This window comes from Parasteatoda tepidariorum, chromosome 3 (genome assembly GCF_982258835.1).
Source record: "Parasteatoda tepidariorum strain Cologne lab strain chromosome 3, Ptep-v5.0, whole genome shotgun sequence".
In the NCBI taxonomy this organism is placed as follows: domain Eukaryota; kingdom Metazoa; phylum Arthropoda; class Arachnida; order Araneae; family Theridiidae; genus Parasteatoda; species Parasteatoda tepidariorum.
In genome coordinates, this window is record NC_141757.1 from 109,869,985 (window position 1) to 109,884,123 (window position 14,139).

Below are 14,139 nucleotides of genomic sequence, written 5' to 3' on the forward strand. Positions count from 1 at the left end.
ATATATTTCAAATTCCTTTTCATGCTTTTTATAACGTAAGCAGAAATTAATTTAAGCTTGATTCTTCAATTTTGAATAAGTGACTTTTTACATATAACTGTTAACAATATTTATAACATAAATAATAATAATTATTATTATTACTTTTTTTTTAGCTAATCCTGTAATTGTAAATAGAGGGAGGACTTTGGACAATGATTGTGTAAGTCAAGCTATATTTATTTTTATATCAAGTATTCTTTTGCTATATTTATTTTTATATCAAGTATTCTTTTGCTGCTAACTTTATATTTAATTTATGATTGCAAAAGAAGTTAGAAAACAATTTCATGTCTGTTACTATCTACAGTTAAATGTATATCCATAAAATACATTATGATAATATTACTTTGTTGAACCCTTTGGGCAATCAGAGTCATTAGTTCTTTTTTTTTTTAATGAAATTACTGATAAATATAAAGTTTAGATTGTGGAGTACACCAATAATGCATGCTTATTTATTTAGTGTTTAACTACATCTTAAATTAATATTTTTGTTTTCTATTACAGAGTCATTTAAGCCCTGCGCTCGTTGCCCGATGGGGGAGGGTAAAAACAAGTAAGCTTTTTTCTACCAATATAAAAATATTTTTTTAAAAATGTTTATGATTTTATTTATTGATGCTATTCCTATCCACATAATTTGGCTATAATTTTAAATCAGACTCAGAACTTAAGAAAATTATTTGATTACCGAGGCAAAGTATAAAGTTAACAGAATATTTTTCAAAAGAAAAAAAAGTAGACCATAAAGACTTTGTAGGTTCCTGCTACCAAGAGTAGATGTGTGATTAACGGGGTAGATTTGTTTCAACTTTTAGTCATATCTTTTAAGTTTCAGCTCAAAGTTCAAACTTGGCAGAAGTTAATAAAATGTGTTCAAACTTGTTGTTTAAACCACAGATAGACAGATTACAAACATTTATGCTATCACTTTTTATATTTTCTCTGATTGTTAAAAACTATTGTTTAGTCTTCTAGATTTTACTGAGAAAACTGAAAGTTTTTATATCTAGGATTTATTATTTTTAATTCTTTTAACTTTTTCTTTATTTAATTCTTGTTTAGTTTATATCTCATAAAAAATTCCAATCTTTATAGCAGCAGCTGTTAAAGAAAATGAAGACATACCTTTCATTGATGTAAGTAATTTATTCAAATAGTTTAATATGAAATCTATAATTAATATGAATTGATGAATGCATATTTTTATAAATATGTCAGCAATGCTTGTATTATTTTGTTCTGAGTTGTAAAGTTTTGGTGCATATGAAATATATTTGATATTTTAAATAATATTTTTGGGAAATGTAGAGTAAATGCATTTTTTTTTCATCTTGGTAGTGTTTTGAAAGTATTTATTAATATTTGAAATTATGCATAATATACATAATTTTTAAGTAGAATTAATTTATTAGGGTGTTACCAAATTTGCAAAAATTTATGGAACGAAAAAGGGTAATGGATTTATGAGCTCTAGGATTTTATTTCTTATAAAACCTAAGAGATGATTTATAAAACAAATACCATTATTCAATACTTAATTATTCTTTATTATTAAGTTTATGTATTAGGTAAGGTTTTTCAAGGTGAAATTAAGATATGCTAGCAGTTACCCTAATAGCACCATTACCAGATTGCAATAAAAATGTGACAGTCACTGATACTCATTTATAAAATCATGTATAGTTTTTGCACCACTGATGCATAGGTAAAGAAAGGTAGCATTGTCTGTCTTTGGAGGTGTCCTATTTCGATGTAAACATGACAAAAACGAGCCCTTTAACGTCATAGTGAGTGCAACAAAGATTTGAAATATTTATGTCTCAACTTAGTCACATTGTGATCCTGTAGAGTCGTAAATATGCCACAGTTTCCTCACATAGTGACATCTCAAAAGGCGGACATTGAAACCTTTTTTGACCTATACACCAACACCGCAAAAACCATATGTGACTCTAATTTTGAGTATTTGTGACTGTTGCAGTTTTATTGCAATCTGATGACAGAGTTATCTTGGTTATACAAACAGCTAACCATTAAGGTATATATTTCAATAAATACATAATAATGAGCATAGTACCTTCTTAAGAATCAGTAATGATGATTGCTAAAAATTTATTTACAATAATATTCAATAGAAAAATTTCTGTAAATTGAACTAACTCATTCTGGTTTTCCCTATAAATCAAATTTCATTACCAACTAAAATTTTTTGACATCCATGATAAATCTCAAATGCTGATTAAACTGCACTACTCTTTTTAGTTTTGTTATTGACTTTTATACCTTCAATTGCACATCCTAATGAATTACATGTGTGTTCAAATAGTAAGTTTTATTGAATGGCTCGTTCCCAGAAAAAGGAAAAATTTCACTCACCTAATATTTTTTTATCAATTTTAATATTTCAAATTGGACCATAAAAATAATTTTGGAAGGAAGAGTTTTCAACTGCAATTAAGAAATCAATATTTTAAATTTAAATAAAGCTTCAAATATTTTAATTTCTTTCGAATATTTTAGTTTCTTAATCGTTCAAAAATTTATGAGAAATTTTTTTTTGTAAAGGGTGTTGAAAAAGACTGTTATCAACAACACCCTATTGGTAACAATTTTTTTTTATCCAGGTGCCGATGCTCACCTCCTTAGTAGGAGAAAACTTATCTAGACATTATCAAAGTCGTCAACAAACAAAAAAAAGATCCCCCTTTTCTGGCAGTTTTTTTTCTGAATTGAGCTTTTTTAGCTCCCTTACTACTGGATTCTTGTAAATCTGTCTCTAAAATTAGACAAAGCTGAACTTGGTAGCAAAAAAGCTTTTAAAGTAATTTCTTTCAATTTTGTTTGTTGTTGATTTTATAACATAGGGCAAACAGTATTTCTAGTATCAATACAGAAAAGTGAAAAACAATTATTGCACCCCCCGTGGCAGAATCACGGCGACATTGTCGCAGAACATTACAGAGTTCAAGCAGAAAGATTTTTCTTTTGAAAAGTAAAAATTTTTTGGATTTCTTGGCACGTAATATTTGAACCATGCATTTAGATAATCACTTTTTGACGCGCTTAATTTACGCCGAAGATATCATAAATCAATGATTCCATTGTATTTTCAGCAGTTTATTGATATTGATTTTCACGTGGTTTTTAAATACCACGATGTATTTCAAACAATATGGAAAATTGGAATCGTGCATTTGAGTTTTTACTTTTTAACGCAATGATTTTATCTAATTTTTGGCAGCTATTGATTTCTCAATATTTAAATCCGAAATTTTTATACAAATATTACAATTATTTATTATGCGTTTGAATAACCCCTTTTTGAGGAGTACAATTCGCTTGATTTCGTCGTTGATCTTTTTTTTTTTCGATAATGGATTACATGATTTTTAATTATTTTTTTATTTCAATGATTATTTACAAAGTGCGAAGAAGGAAATAATTTGTGCGTTACCAACCCACCGCAACAAAATGCAAGAATATCACACATAATATTAGAATACAAAAATTCTTGTATGTTCAATTAGAAAAAATTATAGTTTTTTTGTAAACGAAGCTATTATTATTTTAAATTAGTTACATGTATGTTTGTTATTATTAAAAAGTATCTTGCAGAAGGATATTAGTGCTCGACAGTTTTGTCACAGGAATTGCACCTTATTTCCTTCTAACAACTTTATCCCTTTTATGTTTATAAAGCAAACATGTGAATGATCACCGGCCAAGTTATCTTCCTTTTAAAAGAAAAATTCTATTTTTAAAATTCTGCTGCCCAGTTTTTAAAAAGTAACTTTTGTGGACTGCATATTTACCATACTCTCTGTATTTAAAATAAATCAAAATAATTGTTGTAATTAAATTAAAAGAGGTGTATATTTATTACATATTTTTGACATTTTTTATTGATTTAATTTTTTTAAACTCTTGCATTTGCATGACAATTTATTAACTCTTGCATGAAAATTTAGTGACTTTTACTACACGTTGTGTGAAATTTTGATTAAATATTGTTATTATAATTTATATTTTCACTCTCCTATCTGAATATTTTTTTTTTCCTTTGTGTTTTAGACTATTCCAAAGAGTCTAGTTACTGAGATAGAAATTGAAGAGAAAGTGCCTGAAAAAACCTATGAGAAAAGCTTCACACAAACTTCAAATGCAGTGAAGATATCTCGAATTTTACGAGATAATGGCTTTTTGAATATTTTATTTCAGGATTTGCCAGAGGTACCCGGTGGTGAACTTTTAGTAACTCCCAAAGTTTTATTGGGGATAAAAATTGTTTTAAATGACTCTCTAGACTTTCTTGAAAAATATAAGGCAGAATCCATAAGTTTGGGTAAGGATTTTTGTTTTCTTTTGCTGTTGTTTAAATGAAATGTTAATGTGTGTTAAATTTTATTTTATTGTGCAACATATAATTTGGTGTGTTATATAATTGTGTATATAATTTATTTCCCTATTTAAAGGAAGTTATTTATTACCTATTATGTTTTCTTTTTTCCTTATTTATTTCAAATTTATTGCAAAACTTTTAATGGTTTTTGCACCTGTTTATTATTATTTAATCTCTAAGATCTGTGTAATGTTTGTTTAAATCTTATTGTATATTTCAGCAAATTGCACTTATTTGTACTGGTGTTTAAATGAGGAAAACTTTTTTTTTTGAATAAAAGGCTCTTTAAATATTCCTTTTCCACACAAATAAGGACATTTATTATTGCCATTTATCTATATTCAATTCAATCAGTTTTTTTTTCTCCATCTGTTTATGTTAAAATATACAATATGTAATTCTTTTAAATGCGCATTTTTTTCATGCAATTTATTGCTGTGAAACAAGTATCTCAATACATCCTGTTAAGTTGTAAAATTGCATATACAATATCATGAATGAGTTGACAAAATTCAAATTATCGAAAAAGAAAATTGTAGTATTTTAACCATTTAAGCTAAATGAAAAAAGTTTTAAAGTTTAAAAATAATAAAGCATCTTGTGGGAAAAGGAAGTGAGAAACTGTAAATTTCAGAATAAAATTTGATTCAGCTATTTACAGATGATGTCCCCTCAATTTATTACCCATTTCTTCTTGCTGCTGAATTTCAATTTATTAAAGGAATGAAATTAATTCTAGTTAGCATTTAAATAATAACTTTGTAAACACTATAGCTTTTTTTTTTTTTTTTTAAATTTAGATGTTGTTGGTTTTACTTCAGTGTATTTAAAGTGTTAGAGATACATTACATTTGATTTTTTTATTATTGATATTGTTTTGTTTTATTAAGTGAGAAATAAAGCAGTACTCTTAAGAAGACAAAAAATTATTCTCTAACCAATTTTATTTTATAACCATTATTGAGCAGTCAACCCAATTTTGGTTTTACTACTATGAATGTTCAACTTCGTAGCCTTGCAATTTTGAACCCAATCCAGAAAACAAGGGAACTCCCGAATCAAGTATTGGGAGGAATTTGCCTTTGTGGAGGACGTTTTTGATGAAACTAACCTGCATTTGTGTTACATGGGAAGGAAAACCTCCCACGCTTAGCCTGACGGCAAGGGGACTCTAACCCATGATCCGTCTGCAACTGAGGAAATTTTACGTCAGCATTGCTGTCTGTGCGAGGCAGTTGCGGAATTCGTATTGACCAGCCATCACTGGGATTCAATCCCAGTTCACATCATTCGCAGGCAAACATCCTATTCCCTGAGCCATCACGGCTCTCTCTAACCAATTATCAACACTCAAATAATAATATAATTTACATTTTTCAGGTCTTCGCCTGAGTGCTGAAGGTTTCATAAACAGTCCAGTCCGGTGGTTAGTAAAGAAAGGATTTATTCGAAGCAAGGCACCTTGTTATGTGTGTCATAACACATCATTTTTGAGGGATAACCCTAAATACGAAGATGGTTGTTCTTGGTTATGTCAGTGGCCAAGGTAACTATTTTTTTATTCTGTTAGCCATCATTTATTCAAATTGTTAGACATTTAAGAGTTTCAGAATTACTATTAGCCATATTATTAAATTAGTACTATTTTAAAACAATACGCTAGCTACTTTAGAAAGTAGTTTTAATTAATATGCTTTATAACACTTTTCTGTTATATCACATGTATATAATTTTAATGTGTCTTTTTATATGTTAGGAAAATGATATAATTTTATTCTGAAAACTCGGCTGCAATTATTTTAATTTAATTATATTTAATCTTATAATATTTTTATTATTATCATAAAAAATTTTAAAAATTAGGAGGGATTCTTTATATGTACCTGCCGAGTCTCCTGTTTTTTAACGAAGACTCCTGTATTTTACAACTTTCTCCTGTTTACCCGTATATTCTCGAATTTCTCCATGTTTGTTGAAAATATTTTTTTTTTTAAAATTTTGACAATAAAATATCCACTAATGACAAAAATACTTCTCTTATCCCTCAACAGATAGTGCTATGTTTAATAGGTAAATTTGTAGGTGTGTGAAATGATTTATGGAGAGCAAATATTTGTGTTTCAAGTTTTGTGCAATTAAGATTTTCTATGCAAATTAAAAACTCATTATTTTTGTTTTTACCTCCTTTAAGTTAGAGTTAATAGCATTTAGTTGATTCGACTAAGTGACTAAATTGACCAAAGTTATTTAAGCAGTTTTGTAAAACTAAATTTAATGATTCTGATTGATTTTCACCATTGATTTTTTTTTCAAGAATGCTGACCATGGATAATAATTTTATTTTTCATTATCATGCATTACATTGATGTGATTTAAAAAATTTCAATATTAATAATGAAAAAGTTTTGTACTTTATCAAGGTTACCACCCCAGGGAGAATAGGAAAAACCTGAAAGATACGAGGAATTTTAAAATCCCTTGAAATGCAAGAAATTTTGATTCCCCCCACCCCCTTTACAAATTGGGAAAATACAGGGAATTTTGATTTTTTCTTTCATTACAAACTGGAAAAGTACTGGAAATTTTGTTTCTTATTTTTGTTTTATAAAAAATGATGATATTTAAGGATGATATTTCAGCTAGACTAAACTATTTTATTTGCGATAGCATTATTTAAGTATGTTCAGCTATTCTTTTTTTCCCAGCAATTAAAACCAATATAGCTCACCGGTGGGTACAGTGATTTTGTGTATCCTCTTAATATATTGTGTATTTTTTCCAGATTTGAGTGGCAACCCTGTTTATTTATCTTTCTATCAATACCAAATAAAATTCTCTTAAATTAAGATATATTTATTTTTCTTCCAGTTGCAAGTTTGAGAACATCTTCAAACGACCACATTTTTACGCTCGTTTTCCTATGCTGCCTATAGCCCACATGAATGCTATGGTTTATCATTGGACAGTACATTCTGAGATCTCACGCATCACATCTGATGCACCCATGGAAATTTCTAAACTGCAGCACGTTTGGCGATCATTCCAAGTACTTTGTTCCACGTCTTTGAGGAGAAAAAAAGTGAGGCTTGGCGGTGAGGGTGAAATGGTAGAAGTGGCCATGGTGCAGTTTGGAAAATTGTACATTCTTGGTGCAATGGAAAGAAGAACAAAGTATACTTTATTGCGAACATTTTACGTTGATCTCGGTGGACAGATCCCAGTTTTCCTGAAAATATTGACCCAGTGGATACTACCTTTATCTTTTGTTATTATCAATGCCACCAAATATGTTCAAATGCCTCCTGAATACAACATAATGGTTGCTAATACTTCTATTACTGACCCTAATGATATTGGTTTCCATGTCTTGAACATAACAACATATTTGTTGCAACACGTAAGCTCCATGTTTGGACATTTGAAGGCTGAAGATGTCAGAGCAGAAGTTATGCAAATTTATTTAGATGAACTGATGTGGAGAGAACGTTACGGAAGAATGCCCAGTGAAACATTTTACAATATATTAGGAGATATTTTTGATTTGGAAACTAAAGGTGAGGTCATCAAAGCTCAAAGTCAGTTCTAAATAATATTTGCTTCTGATGTACTATACCAATCTACTGTTTTTTCTTTTGATATCTAATATGTTATTTCAGGTTTTTGCTGTAACTTAGGATAATTTTGTTTTCATATATGACATGTTTTCAAAACAACTCACTTCTAGGGAAAATAACTTATTTGTAGGCAAAGATAAAATTCAAAATGTATATCATAGGTTCATTAGAGTTTATCATAACCACTCTGCAAGGGCTGAAAATTCCCAAGTATCCATTATTAAGTCCTATGTATATTAATTTTATTGTTATTTATTTTGTTTTCTAATGCGAATTAGAAACTAACTTGAATTGAACATTGTTAGGCATTTTCATAATATCTGCAACTTCTTAAATTTTGTTACAACTGTCTTGACATGAAAAACAGCAGCTGGCATCAAATATTTTAATATTTTTAAAGTAAATAATCCTAAACCGAATTTTTGTATATCGTAATATCCATTCAAAGCATTCTTAAGATTAGCCTCTCTTATTAACCATTATAAAGTAATTGTTTACACTACCATCTATATTTGAGCCGTGGTGAGATCGCTCATCTCCCAATGAAGTGGGCCAGGATTTGAATCCCAGCGATACCTGGTCGATACAGATTCCGCACCCGTCTTGTACCGACCACAGTCCCAATAAAAAAATAACCTCGGTGGAAGACGGAACAAGGGTTAGAGCCCCCTTGCGATTAAGCTAATCGTGAGAGGTTTTCTCTCCATGCAATGCAAATGCAGATTAGTTCCGTCAAGAAAGTCGTCCACGAAAGCAAGTTTCTACCAATACTTGAACCAGGAGTTCCCTTGTCTACTGGACTGGGTTCTAACTTACAAGGCTTCAGCGTGGGACATTAGTAGTTATAAACTCAAAATTGGGTTGGCTTTTTTTTTTAACAGTTATAAAATAAAATAACAATTTTACAGAATTGCGATATTGCCTTAGCAAACAGCTGGATGTTTGTCCTAACAATAGTGGATTGATCTTGTGCTGTAGTTCAGCTTTAAAGCTGGAATACGTTGTGCTCATACTGGGCTAAAGCGAAGAAAGAAGGGCTAGTTAATTTCTTTTATAGAGCTGAAGCTACAATTTCCCTCCCTATGACGTCACACCGCACACAGATCTCTGAGATCGTAAGCAAAGATATATGAAAACTTTGCATCATTCTCTCTGTAAAAATAAGTTCGACTTTTTCTTGATATTATCTTTCAAACTTTATACAATTAACGTATTATTTAAGTTCAAAAACATGGTTTAAAAAAATTTTCTTGGCCATAATATTAAATTAAATACCATTTTAAAGTAATAAAAATATTTTACTAGGTGTCATAAATGAAGCTACAAATACTTTATTTTAAAATTTTTAGTTTTAATTTTTATTATTAAAAAAAATTAATGCATATATCGACACTTTTTTAGCTATATATTGTTCGATGACAATAATTTATAAAGTTGGATTAAATTTAGAATCCTGATTTTAAAATATGCTATTAATGACAATTTATTGATACTTAATCATTAGGAAACAACAATCTTCGCTAATTACTCAAACAAAATAATAATTTAGGTTCATAATAATGTTAGAAATTTTACAATTGCTTATAGATATTTAAATTTGATTTTTTTAATAATATTCTTTTTATAAAAAAGGAATATTATTAAAAAAGTCATAAATATTTAGAATAACTACATTAAAAACTATGTTATGAAATTAGGAGAATTTAAACTAATAATTACTTATGATTTTCATTTAAGTTCTTATTTTCTTTGAATTTTTTAATTTTTTGGTCTGCCTTTCTTTTTGAAGTAACATGGTGGTTTCAATTTAGATGGCGAATAAACAAACCAGGAATCGACACTTTGCATTTATACAATCCTTCTTGCCGAGAAGAAATTGTTCGTAAAGAAGAAAATTTACTCTCGGTATTGCAGTAGATTTTAAAATCATTCTAATCGGCAATTCAAGCAAACAATTTCTCATATCTTCATAATCTTCTTTTCAGTAATGCTTACTGCAATTATTATTTGTGCATATTTTATGTTAACTGAGTCATTTGGTTTGCAATGTTGAAGCCATTCTTTGCATAGTTGTTCATTTACTTTAGGGAACACATGGAAGATTATATTTTGTCCTTTTGCGTTTCTATCGGAATTTTTGCAAGTTGCAATAGCACAAGCTGGCATTTCGTTAATAATTTTAATTTTTTGTAATTCACTTAAAAAAACTGGGGTAAATCATTATAGAAAGCAACGAATGTTTTGGAATATGCCGCAAAAAGGAATGCTCCATTATTAGTTAGACCGAACACCCTGTTCTTGAGGTAAAAGTTCAAGCTTTGCACTGCCGTGACGTCACAGGCGAAAATCGGAGGTTTTGCGGCAAGAGATTCTTCAAAGTAGTGAACTAGCCCTTCTATTCTCTCTTTAGCCCTGGTGTTCCTAGTGCACTTTAGTACTGTAACAGGTCAAAAAAAAAAAAAAAACATGACTTATCAGACCCTTGTAGAAAAGTACTGCAGTTTCTTGATAGCAACTAGTTGATCACCCATCAAAACTAGATCATCACTTTTGGATCCAGTCATGCATATCGCACTGTTAGCAGATTGGATTTTCGCATAAGACTAGCAAAATTTGCCGATTCAAAGGTTATCTAATTATTTTTGAAATTTGTTAGATGAGAAGCAAAAATCAGTTATGGATGCTGAACTATTTATCTCCTATATTCTAAATGAACATAATATTCAAATACCACCTCTGACCATGCTGAAATATTATTTCTCCCGGTTCCAAAATAGCCTGAAAATATGGCTATGTGAAATATTTTAAAGTTCATCTTTGTTATATAGAAAAACTTCTATATATATTCATTATAATGTTATTTTAGTTATCCATTTTTTTTTTATTATTGCTATTAGAAACTAACTTAAATTTAATGTAATTTGTATTTTTCATCTCTACAGCTTTTTGAATTTCTGTTATTACAACTCCTAATGTTTATTTTTAAATATTTGAGTTTTTGCTTATGTTTCATAGATATAGAAATGTGTTCAAATGTTATTTAAAGCTTATTACATTAATTAAACACTAAAAAGGTACTTCAAGAAAAACGAATTTCCTATTTTAGCTTTCATTTAGCAAAGTTAAAATTCATTGAAAGGAATTTCTAAGTTTCAAATATGTTCTTTTTTTATTACCCAGAAAAAAATTATAAAAAAGGGTTATTAAAGGATTTTTTAAAGTTTAAGTACTTCAACGAAGAACATTTATGTTACAAGATCTTCCAATTTTTAGTGAAACCTTCCTATTTTGAAACTTTAATCTTCCTAATACCTACTTTCGGAGGTTGGCAGGTACTTTTTACACATTTTGTTTACTTACGTTTGGAAAATATTATACTAAAATTATATAATTTTAAATTAAAAATAATAATTGTCTGTGAAGTTTTATGAAACCAAAACACTGCTGTGTTATTTTCCATTACATAATACGCTGGCTCTTAGAAATTTTGACTTTTTGTAGTACTCTGTTTCCTTGCATAGCAGCATAGAGATGCCATTGTTCAATTCAGTTACCAAACATACCTTTTCATCTGGGTGTTACAACAGCTATGATCATGCCTTCAGTCGTTCAACAGAGATAATTGTACACAAAAATTTTCATTTTGCCCTTTGCAAAAAAGTCAAATAACTTAAGATCAGGGGATCTGAGTGCTTCAACAGGGTTGCCACTCCACAGGGAAAACCTGGAAAATACAGGGATTTTTTTCTTCTTATTTTCGTCTTTTAAAAAGTGATGATCACTCTATGCACATTCTATGAGATGTTTAAAGATGATATTTCTGCTATACTAAACTATTTCATTTACTATAGCATTATTTGTTTCAAGTAGGTTAAACTGTTTCTTATTTCTTAAAGTTTTCCTGCAATTAAAACTAGTATAGTTAGCCTAATATAGCTCAGACAAGAACTCAGTGATTGTATTTTTCCTTTTAATATATAGTGTATAATGTGTACAGGGAAAACACAAGGAGTTTTTTTCTCCGTATTTGAGTGGCAACCCTGTTAAATCAGGGGTAACCCTTATCATACCCATCAATCAGGAAAAGTCAGTTGAAGATTATCGGGCTCCGTGTGGCCAGAATGTGAACGTGGTCCTTCTTATTGAAATATCACTAGAAAGATTTGAAAGCAAAGTTGTTCGTCTTGTTACTTGAAATATTTTTTAAACTTGTTGTATTTTCTGTTTAAATCTTTTTTTGTTTAATTATTAATTTTTTAAGTAAATATAATTTATGAACATACTTACACTTATAACTAACTTTTCATCATTAACAAACTATATCAATTTTCCTATTTATTTTCAAAGGGGGCAAAATTTGTAATTGTTGAAGTGTTTAATGAACCACAAAAATGACAAGTTATAAGCGAACAGTTCTTTTAAACAAGCTTACTGTTCCATATTTTTTTATTTAATTATGTATTTCACTTTACATAGGTGGCATAATAATTTAGAGAAATTATTTTACTTTTAAGGATATTTAATATTTAACACTGGAGATAAATGCCTTTCATCTACAGAAATCGTACAAAAATACCTTTCTCGTTGATTCAACCTAATTTTTCCCCACTTTTTTACCTTTATTTTTCATTTTTATACAAGTATTATGTTTAAATAAAGGGCTTAAACTAAGGTCTCTAACCATTAAAATTTATAACTATGCATTTATTATCTTTTTGTTCCTAATGGAATTTCCAAGTAGCATTGAAATGTATATAAATCAAACAGTAACGTATATAAATTGAATGAAATGTTTATAAATTAAAGATTTTATGTTGAATATTTTTAAAACTTAATTTTAAAATGAGTTCCAGCATACATACAAAGCTAGACTAAAATGCATAAGTATCCAAAAAACAATTGCATAAGGTTTAGTTATAGGCAATGTTTAGGAGTTAGCAAGCACCGCTAACTGGGATTGGGGCCCCCAGTTATGATTTTAATATCTTTAAAATTGTTATAATGTGTGAAAATGCCTCATTATTTTCAGTCATTTATTGTACAATTTTAATATTGATATTTGAAATGGGATCTGTTGAGTTAGAAGTTAACTTATTAATCAACTTACTTGCAGATAAACCTGTGGATTTAAACATAAATAATCATTCTAGTTTGCAAAAGGAGAATGTTTGCATGTTTGACAAATTGGCAGTCCGGTCAGAAAAAAGTAGGTTTCCTATTATCAGCAGTAATTTTCAATGCATAAACTGTATGCACTTTCAACCTGCAATCTTTCAACTTCTCTGTTAACTTATTTTAAATTTTTATATGTTATTTTCTAGTCTTTTTTTTCTGTTTTGACTTAATTGCTTCCCATTACTGTTAAAACTCTTTATAAAATATCTTTATGGTAAAAAGAACTATTTTTGATTTATAATTTTGTTCTTCTTGACTTTTAAAACATATATTTGTACTTAATGTTTCTTATTTCCTTTTCTTAATGCAGGAGATGAAATTATAGTTTTGAAAGTACTAGCCAGACTAAACTTTTTGCCCCCATATATTTTCATGAAAAATGTGAACAAGTTTTAAAATTTTAACAGATGTAATTTACTTTTGCTTATTATTTTTAATGATTGTCTACAGCAAACTCTGGGGAAAGTATGTTAGTTTAAAGCCCAATAAAGTGACCGCCACTAGTAAAAATCGCTGGATTATAGAATCAACTGTTTTTTGAAATTATATCTGCATGAACAGAATTGTTGCAATAATAAAAGCATCCTTTTATAAAATTATGATAACTGTTTTGTAAACTCAACTGTGTTTAAAATAATTTAAAACACTGTCTTTTTTTCCTTTCTATTTTCTCAAGTATTAAAAGCGTGTAAATAACAAATTTCATTATGCCCCCAACAGACAAGTGTGGATAACACTATTTAGGAAAAATTGTGGGTAAGAGTTAGAACATTTTGAAACTAGGAGTATAAAAGAATCCGAATAAAAAATTATTTTTGGAATTAAGAAAGGTTATAGAATAGTCATTCAATGTAAATTTTTCATCACTCATTCAATAATATAAATATCTTCAATTGATGTCAGAAA

At 28.8% G+C, this 14,139-nt stretch overlaps 1 protein-coding gene across 11 annotated transcripts in view; it reads left to right on the plus strand.

Annotated features, from left to right (window-relative positions):
• The window catches only part of LOC107454790 (uncharacterized), a 130,767-nt gene that overhangs the window by 105,423 nt on the left and 11,205 nt on the right, over nucleotides 1-14,139 (plus strand). For 9 of the 11 annotated variants that reach the window (XM_087159916.1, XM_087159922.1, XM_016072086.5 and 6 more), the window contains 7 exons: nucleotides 156-202; nucleotides 550-598; nucleotides 1,141-1,181; nucleotides 4,117-4,387; nucleotides 5,825-5,990; nucleotides 7,313-7,998; nucleotides 13,172-13,264. In XM_087159916.1, coding sequence (XP_087016042.1) covers nucleotides 156-202; nucleotides 550-598; nucleotides 1,141-1,181; nucleotides 4,117-4,387; nucleotides 5,825-5,990; nucleotides 7,313-7,998; nucleotides 13,172-13,264 — 1,353 coding nt within the window. The remainder of the gene's footprint in view (nucleotides 1-155; nucleotides 203-549; nucleotides 599-1,140; nucleotides 1,182-4,116; nucleotides 4,388-5,824; nucleotides 5,991-7,312; nucleotides 7,999-13,171; nucleotides 13,265-14,139) is intronic. The other 2 variants (XM_087159918.1, XM_087159920.1) reach the window with 2 other exon arrangements.